This window comes from Lotus japonicus, chromosome 2 (genome assembly GCF_012489685.1).
Source record: "Lotus japonicus ecotype B-129 chromosome 2, LjGifu_v1.2".
Classification (NCBI taxonomy): domain Eukaryota; kingdom Viridiplantae; phylum Streptophyta; class Magnoliopsida; order Fabales; family Fabaceae; genus Lotus; species Lotus japonicus.
Genome location: NC_080042.1, coordinates 64669018 through 64687704, shown reverse-complemented (window position 1 = coordinate 64687704; position 18687 = coordinate 64669018). Strand labels below are relative to the sequence as shown.

At 35.1% G+C, this 18687-nt stretch overlaps 1 protein-coding gene across 1 annotated transcript; it reads right to left on the bottom strand.

The window, feature by feature from the left end:
* Positions 1–8690: 8690 nt before the first annotated feature.
* LOC130736840 (uncharacterized) lies at positions 8691–16919 on the bottom strand. The gene is made up of 6 exons (XM_057588620.1): positions 16864–16919; positions 11846–12084; positions 11599–11725; positions 11195–11279; positions 9679–9775; positions 8691–9008 (listed from the first exon to the last, which is right to left on the bottom strand). Exons 1-5 carry the CDS (start codon positions 16917–16919, stop codon positions 9725–9727), a joined length of 558 nt encoding a protein of 185 aa, XP_057444603.1. The 3' UTR covers positions 8691–9008; positions 9679–9724.
* Positions 16920–18687: the final 1768 nt, after the last annotated feature.

The window sequence follows — 18687 nt, the reverse complement described above, 5'->3', positions numbered from 1 at the left end:
CGCTAAAATCCGTCGGTAATGCACCACATATATGTATTTAACTCCTTAAAGTTTATAAGGCGTGCAAAACAATCCTTCTATTAACTTTTAAGTTTTAATTTAACGGAATTTGTCACATGACATACACAAGACTATTTATTTTCCTAAATTGCTCCTATTAATTTCCTAGGCACTTACGCTACTATTCCTATTAACCCAATGAATTGTATCCGTAAAAAAGTTTCTCATAAGCAGTCGCATGACATGAAATTGACTTTTTCATAAAAAGCTAAAATTTTCTTAAGTTTTGCATTCGACAAATATTAAAAATTATAATTAGTTAATAATAAAATAATATTTTAAATTTAAAAATGTCCCTAAAAGGTATTTAGTATTAACTATAACATATTTTTGCATTATCGAAAAAATATTTAAATATATTAGTAAAAGTTACTCGAGGAAGCAGAATAAAGAAAAATAAAAATGACCAAAGTAGTATAAATTTTTGTTGTGAGAGATCTATCCACTTAATGTGATTGTAGATCCCGATAGATTATTCTCATTACTATCAGCTGTGACGAAACATTCAGAAACCAAATAAGTTGAATAAATTTAAATTCCCTAGAAATTATTTTACGCTATTTAAGTTATTATTTATTATTATTTCAAAAGTTAAAATTAATTTATTCTTCTTGGTCTTGAGTGGTGAGAAGTGCTATCTTATATGCAATTTTTTGGCCTTAGAATACCAATATACGAATCATAAATCTTTGGCAAATTAATATGTTTTCATTTAGTTAGTGTTATCATTTCAAAGTTAAGTTCTCCCACTATTGCTTAACTTTGGCAGGTTCATCCCTTTTTGATTATGAAGTTGACCACACTAATTTTCCTTTTCTAGGCGGAACCTATGAGTTCCGATCCTATCATTTACAAGAGCATAAGTACCCGTAAACATGTTTCGAATATTTCCTTGCCGTAAATAGATTTATGAAAAAAGAGAAGGAAGTTGAACCTTGCTCCTTCCACCTATTACAAATTAAATGACTACAAATTTAAGCAAAGAAAAGCTCGTGCGTGCATAAACTAGTAATCAATCAATCAAGACTAGAGAAATTTCTAATTGGCTGCATAAGGCACACATGTGAAAGGAAACTCATTTTCCCTATAGGGATAGAATAGACTATATTGAAATTTTAGAACAGAGAATTGAATGGAATTTATCAACATAAAACTTTTTTAAAACGTATTTGGACACTTAATTAGATGTTTGGTTAATCATATAAAAATATTGTTGGCCTTCTTCTAAATTTTTTAAATAAACTTGAGATGAATTTACAAAAATCAGGTTTTATGAAGCTACTTAAACACAAGGTCTCGATAAGCACATATTGAATAAGTGCTTTTATCCAAACACATCCTAATTAAGTGGTTGAAATTGCAAGTGAAGGAAGCATACAATACACACCCACTTCCTCACGAATTCAAGAGTTACCAACCCTATTTACAAGACTCTGCAAGCACATGATGCCATAAAGAAACATTGTTTGGTGCTTTCTATCTATCAAGGCTAGGATTTCTCCTTGTGAAAGTTTGACAAGCTTTATTGATCTACTTGAGCGCATTCTTTTTGAGATAGTTCTTCTTAATATTAGTTTGGCCCTCTGCACTCTTCAAATACCCAAAAAAAAATAGAGAACAACATGTCAAAACTTTGCACCGTTACCCAACAACCGATGAACCATATCAGGCTCTGCATATTATGCATTTACTGCACATATATTTTCAACTATTGTGTACTTTTTTTTTCTTTTGGGTAAAAATAATATGCTTTCCTCTATCATGTACTCACTTCTATCTCTAGTACCCCTAGAGAAATTATAGAAAATAAAAGGAAAGGAAAACAATTCACTTATGTAGCTAATAATTCTGAACTAGCAGTAACAGACCAGTAGATAAAGAAAAGGAACAAACTATTTCTATACTAAAAGAATTAAATCTTGTTTTTTTTCTATTTGTGTGTGTGTGTGTGTGTGTATAAATAATTATGAAACATGGATTTTGAAAATATTGCTGGAGAGGAGACTTACCCTCGTGACCTCAATTCAAACTTGAGATCCAACTACAAAATTGAGTTGACCTGAAAAGAATAGTCAGGAGCATACACGACAAAGAAACACATTTTGGACCAAAATTCAAGGAAAAAAAATTATGAATTTGAAATTTCCCCATATCATACTTTAAGTTCATACATAGCAATTGCTAGAGTTAGCTATATTGGTAACATGCTAACATGTAACACTTTCTGCTAACTTGCTATGGAGAACTAGGCTATAATTTTTAATTGCTTGGCTCTTAGTTTAGTACCAACAGCATAAAGAAGAAGGATAACAGAGAAATAGCTAGAGCAAGATAGATTCACTACTTTCCTGTGAGATGAAAACCATAACAATCAGTGCTGGAAGCCCAACCTCAACACATTTTGCCAGCTGCAACACTGATTGGCTAAAATAAAGGGGAAGAAATGAAATATTCCTATTCTGAAGTCCTAAACTTAGAGAAAGTTAGTATCTATGAAACATAAGGTACAAGATGATAGATGGTTATACCTTTGGGAAACCAAGTTGATAGAACCAAGGCCTGTAGAAGTTACACAAGGGACTACAAAAAGTGGTCTAAGGAACCTAAAACAATAATATGAGGAAGAATAATCAACAGCCATGCTGTGGATGGTTTTCAACTGTCAGAGGCTCTTGGCCTCTAGAGTAATGTGTAAAAAAACTGCATATAATTTGGCATTTAACATGCACAAAAGAACTAAAGCAATGGAAATATAGACTAGCAATGACACAACTTAAGGTGAGTAAATACTGAATAGTAACCCATGATTGCTATGTTTCATCTTTCTAAAGACAACCAAATAGAAAGCAAAATCATGATAGTCAATCAAATCAAAAGCTAGCAGTTAGTTTTAGATCAAATTGTTATATGAAAATTTAACTTAATTCTTGCTAAACTTCCAAAGGACTAACTATCTTTCATATAGTTGAATCAAACAAAGAAAACAATTATAAGTAGCCAAACAAGACAAAAAAAAAAAGAATAGCTAGTTTATGTATCTATTAATAAAATTACTTTGAGCCGTTCAGATTGTTTAATATAAGTCGACTATAACACATGGAAAAGTAATGATGTTCATTTTGAAAGGCACTTGAAATATGTGATTCATATAAAATAAATGAATAATATATTGAAATTTAATGAAATTGTCAACAGCAAATTATATACTTTTTTTCCAATTTGTTGGTGTAATTTGATGATTGTTTCTTCTTACTTTCGTCTGTGGTGAATGTTTAAGATTAGGCCATAAGTAAATCAACCAACAGAGTATGTATCTTTGCTGCACCGCTAAACCTTAAACAATACAATGCTGAAGAATCATCAATCTACATGTAGCAGTATAAAAGTGACCAATTAACTGCAATTCAAATAATCAATCCCATATTTTTTATTTCTTATTCCTCAATTAACAAAAGATGAAACATTTCAGGCAAGGGATTCATGATAGCTAAGTATCATGGAGATAATATCAATAATAGCTCAGTATCATCAGATTTGATCAAAGAAATTCCTCACTGTGATTTCAGATGCAAGTGAACAACTTCAGTGTGTTAAGACTAAGTCTCTGTTTGGATAAGGACCAAAGAGCACTTATAGGAGCTTCTCTACTAAAAAAATCACTAGATAAGCTCCAGTAAGTGCTTTTGGTCTGCATCCAAACGGGCACTAAATGATCAGATTAGTGGAACCGATAACCAGAAATAATATTTAGGCTTGTGTGAGTGTGTACTTATCTGTTTCTTCCTAAATTAGAGTATGAAAACATACAATATAGAGCACATTTAGTGATATGATGTATTTTCATAAATAAATTCTCACTTATTAGTTTGAGAGCTTTCAAAGCCATATATGTCATGAACACCAATGACATATTTTGAACTAGGATCCTGCCGAATGGAGGCATTAATTTCTAAACTATCATGCACATGTTGATAAAAAGACATATTTGAAGAAAGCAACAAAACTAGAGAAACAGAAACATAATACTTGCCAGCCACCATTCTTAGAACAGGTAGAGGATCTGGTTTTGGATATAACGGAGACTTAATAACCTGTATCTTCAGCAAACTTCTCGAAGGAAATAACACAGAAGATGCATAATTTTGGAAGTGAGTGGCCAAAGAACTAGCACTGCATTTGGATTAACATTTGTAACAACACAAAAGTTCAGCCTGAGTCTTATACCAGACTTTTCAAGCAATTCTGAAAAATTCAAAAGATCGTAGCTAGCAACCTTTAATTGGCAAGTGATGAACCAAAGACACTAAATCACAAGACTATCAAGCGATACTACCAGCATTTTATTTCAAATTAGAAGTGATGGGAAAACTTATACCGTTGCTGGCACAAAATGTGCACTTTCAGCAAAGTAGTTGATGATATAGCAGAATTCATATTCCATACAGATTTGTTATATTGTAGAACTTGCTTTCATGTCCTGAATCAAAAGAAAAGATAAAATCAGGCACAATAGTGAAATCAAAATGCTAGAGTAAACAGAAACTGTTTTACTCATAAATTAGAGGCCTTCCAAAATAATTTTCAAACATCAAGAGTTCTGGCATATACTTCCCTATACAATATTAGTTCTTCGGAAATTCCAAAGCCTTACATGGTTCTTCTGATAGTCAGGTTAAACAGTAAAAGAAAGTAGATAGAGTAAATTCCACTCCCATTACCTTTAACTTTTCTCATATGACACTAAACTCCATTCATTTAAGGAAAGGCTTTTTAGTTGCACCAAGGATCGAACCCTGGACTAAATGCTTAAGGAGTTTTGCTATCTATCTACCAACAACTGTGCTTACCAAAGACTAAGAGACGTAAATTTGCCTACTTTGACTAAGAATATCTATTGTTAATGCATTTTTCACAAAAAATATATGTCCCTACAGAATGAGTTATACACCTATTTTAATTGGTACTACTCATTTACCTTTTTGAATATAAACCAGAACAAGGAAAATGAAAGGAAAAACAATTAAAGTCCGTGGGAGTGCGTGGAATTAGTCAGCAAAATATGGTAGTACACAAACACAAAATTTTATTGGTGGCTTGAGTGCATATGCAGAAATATGAAGAAAATAAATAAAAGATGACCTGTTAAATGAGTATTAATACTTAATAGGAGGAGGAGGGAATGGAAATGAGAACGAGATAAGTGGGTAAAGGAGGAGGAATCCAATATACATATATGAAAATTAACAGGTTTATATATATAAGAATTAAGAAGCAAGTCTCAACTCACTCAAAAATCAATACCCAAAGTAGAATTGCTAGCTTTCCCTTCCTGAATCCACTAAACCATGTCGAAACCCCTGCACACCCTGTTTGCACTATTGTCCATCATGCTGTTCCTCATAACATGTTATGCTGATGACTCTTTCTGATTGTGGCAATGTTTCCATTCGCTACCCTTTCAGGATGCGTTCCAACATCATGGCTGCTGTAGAATTCTGTGGCTACCCTGATGTTGGGATTGAATGCTCTGAAGGCAGGGCCATCATGACTCTCCCAAGTGGCACATACTATGTGACAGACATAAACTATGACCAACATTCAATCACTCTAGTTGATATAGATGTACTCAACAAACAACGTTGTCCCAGGGCAAAACACAATGTTTCCATAACCAACCTTCCTCTATCTTTCAACTCATTAGACTTGAACCTCAGTTTCTACTTCAACTGCAGTGCTCACCCTTCACTTGTGGACCCAATAGGGTGCTTGAGACACAGTAGTAGTGACACTAGAGAGTTTTATGTGTTTTTGAAGGGAGATGAAACAGAGCAGGGTTTTGATCGGGCTAAGCATTGTGTCGAGCATGTTGTGGCCTGTGAAAGATGATGATCGAGATTGATTCTGTAATGTTGTAAAATGTTTAGTTTGCAGAAATGCAATGAACACGTTGGTTAAGGATAGCTAGTAAAATGGGTTTAGATGACATTGAAAAAGATTGAATTAACTAAACACATAGTCTAAATTATTGAACATTAATCAACGTACCTTAAATGATGAGGACATAAATGGTCCCCTAATTAAAACTAGTGCGATAACCCAGGGCCGGCCCTGGACCTGTGCAAGCAGGCCCACAGCCCAGGGCCTCCAAAATGAAGGGGCCTAAAAAAAAATTCTCAAAGGCTACGGTTTCTAAAGTGTGGCCTAAAGTTTTTATGCAACAGCTTTGAAACTGTTGCCTTTTCTTCTGCTGATCATCTTATAGCTTGATTCTCCACTCTCCAGCTTTGTCTTGAGTTGCTTCCTAAAGTGTGGCCTAAAGTTTTTATGCAACAGCTTAGAAACCGTTGCCTTTTTAGATTTTTGGCCACGGTATTTTGACTGGGGCACACGTCCGTTGCCTTTTCTCAAAAAACTACCCTACTTTACTAAATAATTTAAATAGATAATGTTCCTTAAAAAAATTATTAAGGGTCCATTTTTATTATTTGCCCAAGGCCTCCAAAATGTCAGGACCGGCCCTGCGATAACCCGTGCTTTGCACGAAATTTTATGTTGGAATTTTGTAATAAATTAATATATTTTCATATATATCTAATTTTTAAATTATAAATAAGTTAATCGTGTATAAATCAACAGTGTAATAATATATGAAAAAAAAATGAAATAAATAAATGAAATTTTGTTGTATACATCAAACATTTCCAAAAAGTTCTTTAAACACTACATTTACAGTACTGGTATGTTGTTTGCCCGACTCATCCAGTATACAAAGTTTAAGACCCTTTATTGAACGTACTCTAGAGAGAGCTACATATAACTGACCATGAGTGAAGACGGGCCTCGGTAGGATGAGCCCAACCTGAGATAGTGTTTGTCCTTGGCTTTTTTCATGTCATCGCAAAACATACTGCAATTGAAAATTGTCTTCTTTTTTTATTTAATTGGAAATTTGGAATCAGAAGGTACCAAGATCATTCTTGAAATGTCCACTATGTCATTAGCATTTGTTCTCGTGATAACAGTTGCATCAATAACACGTTTACCAAGTTCATGCACAATTAATCTGGTTCCATTGCATAAACATGATGCTTGGTCTATATTTCTCAAGAGTATGATTGGAATACCCACTTTAAATAATAGTTTGTGGTTAGGGATTCCTGAATTTTTAGTTTCGTTCAAAAATTCTGTGGTAAACCATTCATCTCGGATTTCAGAATCCTCATCAGATCGCAAGGCAGAGTCGAAGCTCAGATATTCACGTTCTGGAGCAGCTATCATACCAAGCATGTAAGTGTTTATCATTTCAACAACCTCTAGTGTAGGGGCCAATATTGCTCTATCTTGAAAGAATTGCGGGTCTTTCATTTTGTGCGGAATGTCAGAATATGTATATTTAATCAATTCCATTAATGGGTCAGGACAGCAGATGTGGCGGGATTTGAACATCATACTCTCTTGCTTCGAAATCAGGATGACCGTCATTTCCAATTTTAAGAATTCAATTTGAAAACTCCTTGATTTCTTTTCTCATCAGTCGTCTCAGCTGCGGTTAGCCGCATGTTCTTAGACAATTTCATAACTTTACAATGCTTCCACCATGATAGAGTTTACAGTAGCTTCCACAACCTCATGTTTGATTCCTCTAGTTATTACAGGTAGTATTTGTCTAAAATCACCTCCAAGTATTACTACTTTTCCTCCAAAAGGTTTATGTACGCTGTCTTCATTTTTCAACCCCATTAAATCTCGGAGTGTAACCTCGAGAGCTTCGAAACAAAATTTTTTCAACATTGAGCTTCGTCCCGTAGAATAAGGATTGTTTCAAGCAGAAGCTTTGCTCGTAGACTTCCCTACTTTATATTACATGTTGAGATCTTTGTAGCATCTAATGGAAAGCAAAATTTAGAATGAATTGTTCTACTTCCAGGCAAGAATAATGATGATATGCTACTAGAAGCAACATAAGCACAATTAGTCCTCTAAATCTAAGTGACGCGGATAAAGTGTTTCTATGGATCTATCCCTCTCTTGCCTCTACATCGTTTACATGTGATACTATGGATCTATTATCAAAATATTCAATTGTAAAAAAGGAGTTTTTTTTAATAATGTAAATAAAATTAAGAGAAAAAAAGTATAAACAAATATTTAGAAGCATGTAATTTTGACCACATATGATCTAACGTAGCGGAGGACTTACAATTCAAAAAAAACTCACGAATTGCAAGGAATTTTCGCGTTCCTAATTCATGCTCATACTTTTCAAATAGCATCATACACAACATAAACTACCCAAGTTTTCTTTTTGCGTTTAACTCTCTTTTATATGGTTTTGTAATCCTATGTCGAGTATCTCAACACTTCCATATTACAATAAATCTTTTGCAGAAAAAAAAAATATACTAAAATTATGAAAAATATACTAACATTGCAATGGTATTATTAAGAAACTATTTTCTCTATTATCTGGTTCACATAATGTATTTAGATAATATCTATGTCACTATTATTTTATAGAAGAGAACACAATAATTTTTTCTTTTTTAAAAAGAAATAGATTCACCTCCACCTTATTATTTCAGTTATGCAAAACAATATTTCTTTTATATATTTTATTAGTATAACATATATTAAAGATTAAAACATCAAAGAAAATAAAAAAGTTAATATATGGATTGATACACGGCTAAAAAATAATTCAAGGACTTTAGTAAAAAGCAGTTAAGATTATAATATTAGCTAAAATTACATTAAAATCACTCGTCTTTTACATCCAATAACCGCAAGCCAGAAGCTCCTTCAAGGCCAAGGAATCTGCTCATATCCCCAATGGATTGTGCTATGGTGTTTGACGGTGGATCTTCCTACGTCATCCCGACTTGTATTTCAAATCGTAAATTGAAAGTGGTTCAACTTTATCCATAGCCAATAGGGCAAGGTCTTCCTATCTGCTTATGAAAACATGATAGATGTGAGGGACCTTCCTCAGTTTATTCCCTACAAAGCAAACTTGGTCCTCACAATGTGGAAAAAATACACTGCCAAGACATCGTTCATTAACACATAACACATGTCACAAAAAATGTCTCACTACCCCAAAATTTCCAACTTAGTGGCATTCATCTTATTTATCTTTACATGTCTTTGATGCTTCTTAGTGCTACAGAGTGCATGCCCATTAATCTACAAATTAATGCACAGGTAAAAGATTGATAATGCTAATAAAAACCAACAAACAACAACCACAAAGTGTACCAATAAGATTGGAAAATCAAGCATGACTCAATAGATTTCATTGAGAGGCACAAAAGTTAGGGATACTTAACAATCTTTTTGAGGTAAAGGTAGCAACTATTTGCTCTCGACATTGCTGCTTAAACAGTTAGAATAAGCACACAAATTTAAACAGTTAGAATAAGCACAAAATTTAGATGAAAATGAGTAATTGAACAACTATAAAGACAAAATAAATTTATAACTGAAAAGCCTTAAAGAGATGTGACTGATCAAGTAGTCCATAGAAGAGATGGGAAACAACATAAATTTATCAACATCTTATGTAGCAAACAATGACCAGGTTAAAAAATTGAACAAACCTAAAATTTAACTATTTCTTACTTGTAATATTTGCTGGGGATAAACTGATCCTTCTCTGAGAATCCTTTCAAACTTTTTTACCAAGACTTTCTAACACAGAAGCATGAATTTGTGCTTTCTGATATGAAAAGGACATAATCAGGCAGTGAATAAAAAAGAAAGAGAGCATAATTTATTAAAAAGGAAATTTATATAAAAAAAAAAAAAGAAATAGAAATCCTATAAAACTGGAATGGAAATATTATACAACAAAACTGACAGTGACCACATCAAACAAAGAGAGCAGAATTTTCCCCTCGTAGATAATCAAACAACAGACATACCATAAGTCATATTAGTAAACCACAGCCTTGCTTGAATTCCTCTTCAACAATATCCCTTTCTTTTCCATCATGAACAATAGTCTCATCGTGCATTAGTAAAAAATACAAACATGTTAAATAGAAAAGTTCCTAAGGTCATTGAATCCAAGGGTCGTGGAAAAACTACCATCAGCCAAGGCATCCATCACAAAACAACACAGATGAAAAAATTACAACAAAATTCATGAAAATCATTTTCACAGAACTTCAATTTCATCTTATTTAAATCTCAAGATTTCTTCTATTCTGTGTTAGTATTCTCTTCATTGTGTTACACAACTTCTAGCCTCATCAAAAAATTGCAAGTAAAAAATATTAGAATCTAAAAAAAATATAGAAGATGATTCTCTTAGACCAAAAAGAAAATATATGAAAAATAGAGCACGCTTCATCAAACCCACCCAAATATATGAAACCTCCATGGTTAGACAAAACCCCCAAATTTCAAATTGATATCATCTTGAGTAGCATACTATAGGGTTCATAGAGGCATTATGGTTTGCAATAGATAGGGCTGCTGATGGAAGAAAGAAACAACGACTACATGTAAAGTTAATGGTTGTAGCATATTCACTACACATCAAGTTCTTTGGTAGGTTCTTTTTTGTTTGTAAAATTAGCTCTTAGCTGTTAGTGTATTAAAAGTAGCTCTTCATTCTTTGATAAAATGCATTGTTTGAATGCTAATGTTCCAGTTAGAAATTTAGCTAGTTAGAGCTACAACCAAGAGGTTAGGCTTGGAGCTACACAATGTTAGATATGAACCAGCAGACAAATCAAGAAATAAACGACCTCATTCCTCCTCAAAGCACAGCTCCATGAACCACATTCCACAACGCTTGCGGTCTATCTCTTCCATTCTTTTATTTTTAGTTCAAATTTCAAAAGCAACACTGCTGATAAGTAGAGTATTTAAAACTAATTAGTCAACTAATCAATTTCATGTTAATATCCTACTTCTTGAAGATACAAATTTTGAAATGCTGATAAGGTAACTAATCAAATAAGGCAAGTAATTAAAATTTTCACAAGCTAATAAGGCAACTAATTAAAATTAATCTGCAGCAACTAATAAGGCAAATAATCAATTCAGCAGTTCATAAGACAACTAATCAATCAATTAAAAAAATTTGAAAAATTAAAAATTAAAAATTAAAAATATTGGTTCAACATACCTGACGTTGATGAAGGCATAATGGCAGCAAGTGTGAAGAGGAGGACTGAGACCTAGCCGCCGGGGAGAAGATACCTGAGTCGTCGCTGTGGATGATATCAAAAAATCAAAAAATCATGGAAAGATCATAAACCATGAATCAAATTCGTGAATATTTGGGAAAAAAAAAAGATTGAATGAGAAACTAAAAACCCTAAATCAATTAAGCCTTAAATCAAGATGAAGATATCGAAGCTAATGGTTCCTAAAAATGGAAGGTATTTCATCTGCTTCAGCAGTTCACAGTGACACCATTCAGAACAATTTCCAATAATGATTTATCAATCTTCATGCCCTGTTTATGCCCTGCAAGCAAAAAGCACTTTTGAATACCAAATAGAGCTAAAGCAAAGAACAAACAATTACCTTGAAACTGAATCAGGCGAAGGCAAATGAAAAAAACAATAGTCTTCTGTTGATAGGGCAGCAAAGCCCTCATCTTGCTTCTGCATACCCGAAAGGCCGATACCCAATTGACCCACACCATTCTGATCTGATCCAGGTTTAAGGATGTATATTAGTTCAAACACAAACGTAAAAACCTAATTCACAAATATGAAAGCATAAAGGGAGCATATCGATTCAAAGCCTCAATTGGAAAAAGGAGAATCACCTTTTTCATTCGTCGATGAGGAGGCGCTTATTAGAATGAAGTGAAGAAGAGGAATCGACGATGGAAAAAACTGGAGAGGCAAGGTAGAAACAGAGACGCGTGAGGAGAAACCGGATGCGAGAGGAGCAAAGGATTTGGGATGGAATTGTGAGAGAGGAGGAGAAAAAAGATACGCTTGAGAGGAAACCAAACGTGATTGAAGAAAAGGAGAGAAAATGTGATGGCTAGGTTTATTTAACCTTTTGATTTAATTTAGTGAGTGAATATTATCAGCCAATAAAAAACAAAAATCATTGTAAGCACCTTGAATTACGTTAATTTGTAACTTTCCTTTCAAATTGATGACTAATTTTTAGTTCCACATTTATATTCATGATTTATAGTATTTAATTATTAATTGATTAATGTTGTAATTAATGTCGACCAATCAAAAATAGAGAAATTTGAACCAATGAAAAATGGACATGTGGAAAATCAAGTAAAACAACCAATAAAAACATGACATGTGGAAATTAGAAAGCATTATGGTCCACTTTGGTGGATGAGCTTTATATATTATTAAGATAACACTAGGCGATGTACCAAAAAAAATAAAAAAATAACACTAGGCTCACATGTTCAAAAAAAAAAACACTAGTCTCACGTTCAAAGAAACACACCTTTGGTGTACCAGTAGAGGTTGGATGTGGCCTAAGGAAGAAAATCTGATGCAGCTGAATATGGGCCCATCTGTTAATATCCCACAACCAAACGAGCAACACTTAGGCCTAACTGGCTTTTTTGATTATTTTGGGTTCGTCTTTTAATAATTCCAATCTCCAAATGTAATTCCTTAATTTTTATTGTGTTGTTGGGCCAGATCTTAGTTTGCTGTAATGTTTTTTTTTTAAGAAAGATTGCTGTTATGTTATATATGAGTTTGTTAGATTGCTGTAAAAAATTAGCTTATTAGTGTAGTGAATCAGTTAGCTTGTGAGTAAATTCTTGTAAGGTAATGCTTATTGAGTTAGTGAAGTAGTTTTTGTTCAACCAGAACTTCTGCTTCATCTTGATTTGTGCTGAAATCATGTTTATTTTTGTTTAACCTTTCTTCACTTTCATCACGTGCTAGCCACAATTGAGTTAATTGCTTCATTCTTATGTCTATAAATAAATTCTTTGTCTACAAAAAAATGCTACACAAATCTACTCATCGGCGGTTGACCATCCACGTATATAGAATTCATATGGTAGCTATCACTGAATATGAGAAAAACGCTTAGGAAAAGATTATGATATGTCACTGTGGTAAAGGGTAAGTAACCATTGTTCAGTATATTTTTTTAGTTCAGTGAATGGGCGATTGTATCTTTTTTTTTTTTTAGTTTCTAACATGAACTTTCTATTTTTTTTTGTCAACAAGTTCATTTCATTGCAAAGGGCCTAACGGCCTGAGAACAGTACAAGTGTTACGGTCCAAAGTCTACCTCCTCCCACCACTAGCAAACATGAACTTTCTATTGTTGTAGGTTCAAATCAACAAAGCTGGACTCGTGGGTCATAAATGAGGTGCTACGAAAGGATTTTTGGACTATATTCATTCATACAATTCAACTGTCTTGGGGTCTTACCGGAGGAAGTGGTGGCTAGACCTTCAGCTGTTGGAATCAGGGCGCTTGAGCGCCATTGCACTTTTTATTCATGTAACACTAAACAGAACGTAAAACAGAAGAAAAAAAAAACATGGGTTTCCCCCATTCAGCCCTAAGTTATAGTCGTACGTAGACTATCCAGAACAAAGTAAAGATAAACTTCAAACTCGTAACTCAAATCAAAAATAAAAAACAATCCACGACAACAACGACAAACACTTGTTGGGAAATCCGCAAGTGTACGTAATTCGCCCAGTTTTAATTATCGAACCACAGGGACTGTGAGTGAACAAATTCAGCTTAAGCCTTGAGTGTGAATGTTTGTTTTATTGAGACAATGATACGTCGAAGTAGTAATAAGGAAAAAAGAAAATAAATTCAGAAATGAAACATGATTCTTTGGGTTCTTGCTCAACTAGTCAATTTAAGTACATCATTCTATGCACATGAACTCATGAATTCCTCCTTGATGCTATAGCCTAAGCAACTACCTATCGATGCCTCGCATAGATAATTCTTTCAAACCAAAAGATAAGCCAAATTCCTTGTATACTTAAACATTTGTTTGAAGCATAAAGCTTACAATGTTCAGGCCAACAAACCCCAACCGTTCCTCTATTCCTAGTAGCAAGCATAGAAGGGATAATCCCAAATCAGTTCCCTAATCTATAACAAAATTCCGTTCTGGTTATAGAAAAGCATAAAGCAAGCATGCATTCAAGCTTAGATTGAAATTCAGAAAATGGGATTTAGGATAGAAGAAGAACATGTGAAATAGAACTTAAGATTATAACTTAAACATGAAAAGTTTGACAAAGAACACCAAAGAAATAGAAGATATTAAGAACCTGGATTACATGGAAGCCTTCTCACAAATACCTAGATGCTCCTCTCCCTCTAAATTTTACAAAGTATCAAGAGATTACAAAAGATGTGAAACAAAACAACTAAACACCTATTTATAGAGTTTTCAGAGCGCCAATTACATGATATGTTTCTGATGTGCCGGGCGCTCGAGCGCCAATTACATTTTCTGCAGGTTTCAAGTTTCTGTTACATTTTCTGCCGGACAGGGGCGCCTGGGCGCCACATGCACGCCTGGAAACCTTTTGAACTTCAACTTTACTCCACTTCAATGCCTCCTTTTAGCCTCCAAGCCTGTAGACCTTCCATCTTCAGCTGAATTAATATGAAACCTTGATGAACAAGCTAGGAAAATATCTAGAAACTCAAAGGTTAGTTTTGCACAAAGGCCCCAAAACAAGTGGAAACTTCATAAAACCCCTACACTTACCTAACATACTATAAAAGTCCTCATAAAACTATGAAATTACCAAAACAAAGCAAAAACACAAATACAGATAAAAAAAAATGCATGAGAATGCATGAAACATTACATGAGACAAAAGAAAAAGACTCAAAACTAATAAAGAAAATACTCTAAAAACTAGGACAAAATCCCGGTCATCATTTATCATGCTCGATTTGGATTGATTATTATATATCGAAAACAATGTAATTGTTCCATTATGGCCTTGGAGGTGGGCCGCGAAGGTTGCCTCAGGCCCAAAACACCAGTGGATTTGGTCAGCCCAGTTTGGAAGCATGCGAGGATGAATGAGACTCTGAGTGATACTAATACTATTTAGTTTGAAATTGCGAGGGAGGGGCTCTTTGAACCAGTGAATAAAAGTACCTAAATTAAATTTTATTCGATTATATCTGTCATCACTTTGGAAAATTTCCTCCAGTGTTTAGAAAAAAATAAAAGTGACAGTTGTCCATCCATTTTATTCCATACTACTTGGTTTGTACGGGATAGTTATAAATGTACATTTGATTAGACTCACATCTCACCTCTGTATTTGGGAACCAAACAGAGAAAGTGAGAAACACTCAAATACTCTCAACATTTCGCCTTCTTCTCTCTTCACAAGCCATCAACTTCACTGACACATTTCTGCAGCACCTCAACCTCAACTCATTATCAAGCTCAACTCAGCTCAGCTCAGGTCTGATTTGAAATTTAAATAAACTGTCAAAACTGCAAATTATATACTTATTGATAATTCTCTCCAAACATTAAACTCACTACGCTTCTCCTCCTCGTCTTCATTTTTTAATTTTTCTTGATTTTGAATCCTTTCATTTTTTTCCAGGAATTATAAACAGTGTTGTGTCTTAAGATCCTAGTCTCAGTCAGGTATGGTATCCCGTAAGTTTACCTTAAACCACTCTAGCTCTCTTCACATTCGAATGTCTGCTCTCAATTTTATTTTCCATTATTTACCTGGAGCTGTCTTTCTATTTTTTGTAATATCAACCAGACAGTTAATGATTTCCTAATCCTCTTTCTGTCTTGTTGCTTAAATCACCAATCTGAGAAGGGCAAAAATCTAAAGTGACAAAGTAAACTAGCCTAAAGTATATTATAGAAATAACAATGACTTGTGACTTTTTAACTCATCATTAAATTTTATTTCAACCATGTGACAGCAAAATATCATTCAATACAAAATGCCGAGAAAAACACTTACACTCCCTCATCTTCCTCCCAAACCTGGGAAAAAGAATCTTAAACTTTGAAACAAAAGCTAATACAAACTTAATGGTGTTTCATTTTTTTTCCAGGAATTATAACCAGTGTTGTGTCTTAAGATCCTAGTCTCAGTCAGGTATGTTATCCCATAAGTTTACCTTAAACCACTCCAGCTCTCTTCACATTCGAATGTCTACTCTCAAACTTAATGGTGCTTCGTTTGGTTGACGTGGAGCATAGTGTAGAAATATGAAGCACCGACTCTGATAGAACACTGTGACATGACACGATATTGACACCCTGACACGACTAATCTTAAAAAAATTGGATACTAGGACACCACTTATATAAATAAATATGTATGCGTGTGTGTGCGTGCTGCGTGTAGATAAACATACAATAACTAGATCACTTTTAGTAATATGATGTATTCACATAAAATTCTTACCTATTAGTTTGAAAGCTTTCAAAGCTATATATATGTCATGAACACCAATGATATATTTTGAACTAGTATCCTGCCTAATGGAGATATTAATTTCTGATGCCTCTTTTTTTCCTATTAGTTTGAAAGCTTTCATATAAGTAATATTTTGATTTACTTGCTTACGTTGTTTATTGCCTTCATATAAGTAATATATATTTTGATTCTTCTGCAGGTTTTTGGCCCTAACTATTGCTATTCTCTCTTCAATTTAATTATCCTAGTTATGTTGAGTTTCAGCCACTTGGCATATTCTTTTTCTTTCCTTTTATTTTTTACCACTAGTGTGACTAGTGATGTTGAACGGTACACGACTTGTGCACCCTTCAACAACAATAATTACATCAATCACAACATTTCATACCTGTTCTCTAACAGCTCGATTACTGTGGGCATCCAGCCTTCAAACTTACTTGTCATAAGGACATGGTCACCATGAAGATCAAATCCCAAAAATTATGTGTCCTTAAAATTTCTCATGATTTGAAAACTTTTAGGATAGAGTCCTTAGGTATATTGGGATCAAATGCTGCTTGCCCCTAGCCCTCTGCGAGTGTCACCTTAGACTTCAGATTATTGGGACAAATTCATCAATGTGTTTCTTCCTTGAAGGGCAATATATGACACTAGAGCACTGTTCTGGGAATGAACATTGAAGATAGGGATAGTACCTAGAGAACGGAAGAATGTGCTAGAGAGAGAATGAGAATGTTGAATTTCATGTGTTATTTCATCAAATGAGCCAAAAGTCCCTTACAATTGATGCCTACCTCCTATTTATAGAGTTTGGGTACTACCTATTGGGCCAATTGGGCCTCCGAGGTTGAGGCCCAACTTAAGGCCAGGCTCTCGCCCTTGGGCGGGCCGAACCTTGGGCGTTGCCCCTCTAGGGGCTCGCCCAGTCCACTAGTCCACAAGACACCGAGCTCGAAGTATGAGAGCTAAGTGTGTCTTTTAAATGCTTTTACATGCATCCTATGGTGTGCTGGAATCTAAGCTGCCAACATGGCTTAAGGAAAAAAGAAGAAAACTACATCGCCGACATGGCGTAAGTGAAAGGAAACAAGCATTTTTAGTCGCTCAGTCCACTAGTCTTGGCGAGCAACCCAAACCGGCAAGTCCACAAGTCCACAGGCGGCGGGAGCGATCGCTTTGCACTGACGATTAGTTGGAGTAAGCGAGCGTCTTTCGTCGGCGAGCTAGGTGACAGGTGTTAGTCATGTACCGATCATCAGTGTTGGCTGGCGATGGCGGCTAAACTTTATTGGCGACACCATTTGTCAGGCGATGACATTTAATCTTCATGGCGGCGAGGCCTTTCGCGCTTTCTCTTGTTTCAAAAACCTTTCAAATCTCTAACTGCTCCATGTGATACGTCAGTTACGTCAGTTTTCCCCTTTCTCCGCAACCGTCACCTCACTCCTCATAACTGTCCCATCATGCGCAGTAACTCCCCATCACACGCGACCCACTTCCCAAAAACCATCATGACTTCCAACCTTCCACACGCGTCCAACACGCGTCACCCTTCCAGCTTCCCCCCTTTGCCTATAAAAACCCTTCTTCCCTACAATCATCCCTTTCCGAGACCTCTCTTTACTTCCCTAATCGCTTACCAAGCTCCCTCTTCCAACTTCCGCTCTGGTGCCGTCGCTTTTCACCCTTTCCGCTACCCACTCTTCACATCCTTGCCCGGTGAGTCCCTGTTTCCTTATCTCTGCATCTTATCTCTACTCGTCTTTTCCTTTTCCTCATTGCATTGTCAAAGATGGCTTCAAACCCTAACTCCCCTAATCACACCTTTTCCTCTTCTGGGAGCGACCCCGACTCTACCGCAGCCGGCGGCCTCCGTTTAGAGGTCCCAGAGATCCCTTCTTACCGACTGAAAACTTTCGCGACTTTACCCCTTCCAGTCCAAAGAGCACCCACCCACGAAGCTATAGACCAACCCTCTGTTTTCCAGGATAGTGATCTTATCGTGGAATTTGTGAGCAACCTTGGTGGTTTATCTGACGATGACGAATTTAACGCCAAACTTAGGATTTGGCCCTGCAGTGCTGATGACCGCCCCTGGCTTCATAAGATCAACGGCGACGTAAAGAGATCCCACTTTTTCTTTGTTTATGAGTATATGTTTGGCGAGCTTGGAGTCAGGCTTCCTTTCTCGCCCTTCGTTCAAACCGTCCTC

Excerpts from the sequence above, each read along its gene's own strand:
- LOC130736840 (XM_057588620.1), bottom strand. The coding sequence starts at position 16,919 with ATGACAAGTAAGTTTGAAGGCTGGATGCCCACAGTAATCGAGCTGTTA. Across the intron at positions 12,085-16,863 it reads ATCGAGCTGTTAGAGAACAG|GTTAAATAAACCTAGCCATC; the intron begins GTATGAAATGTT and ends TTAAATCAAAAG. Across the intron at positions 11,280-11,598 it reads TCGCCTGATTCAGTTTCAAG|CGACGACTCAGGTATCTTCT; the intron begins GTAATTGTTTGT and ends TATCATCCACAG.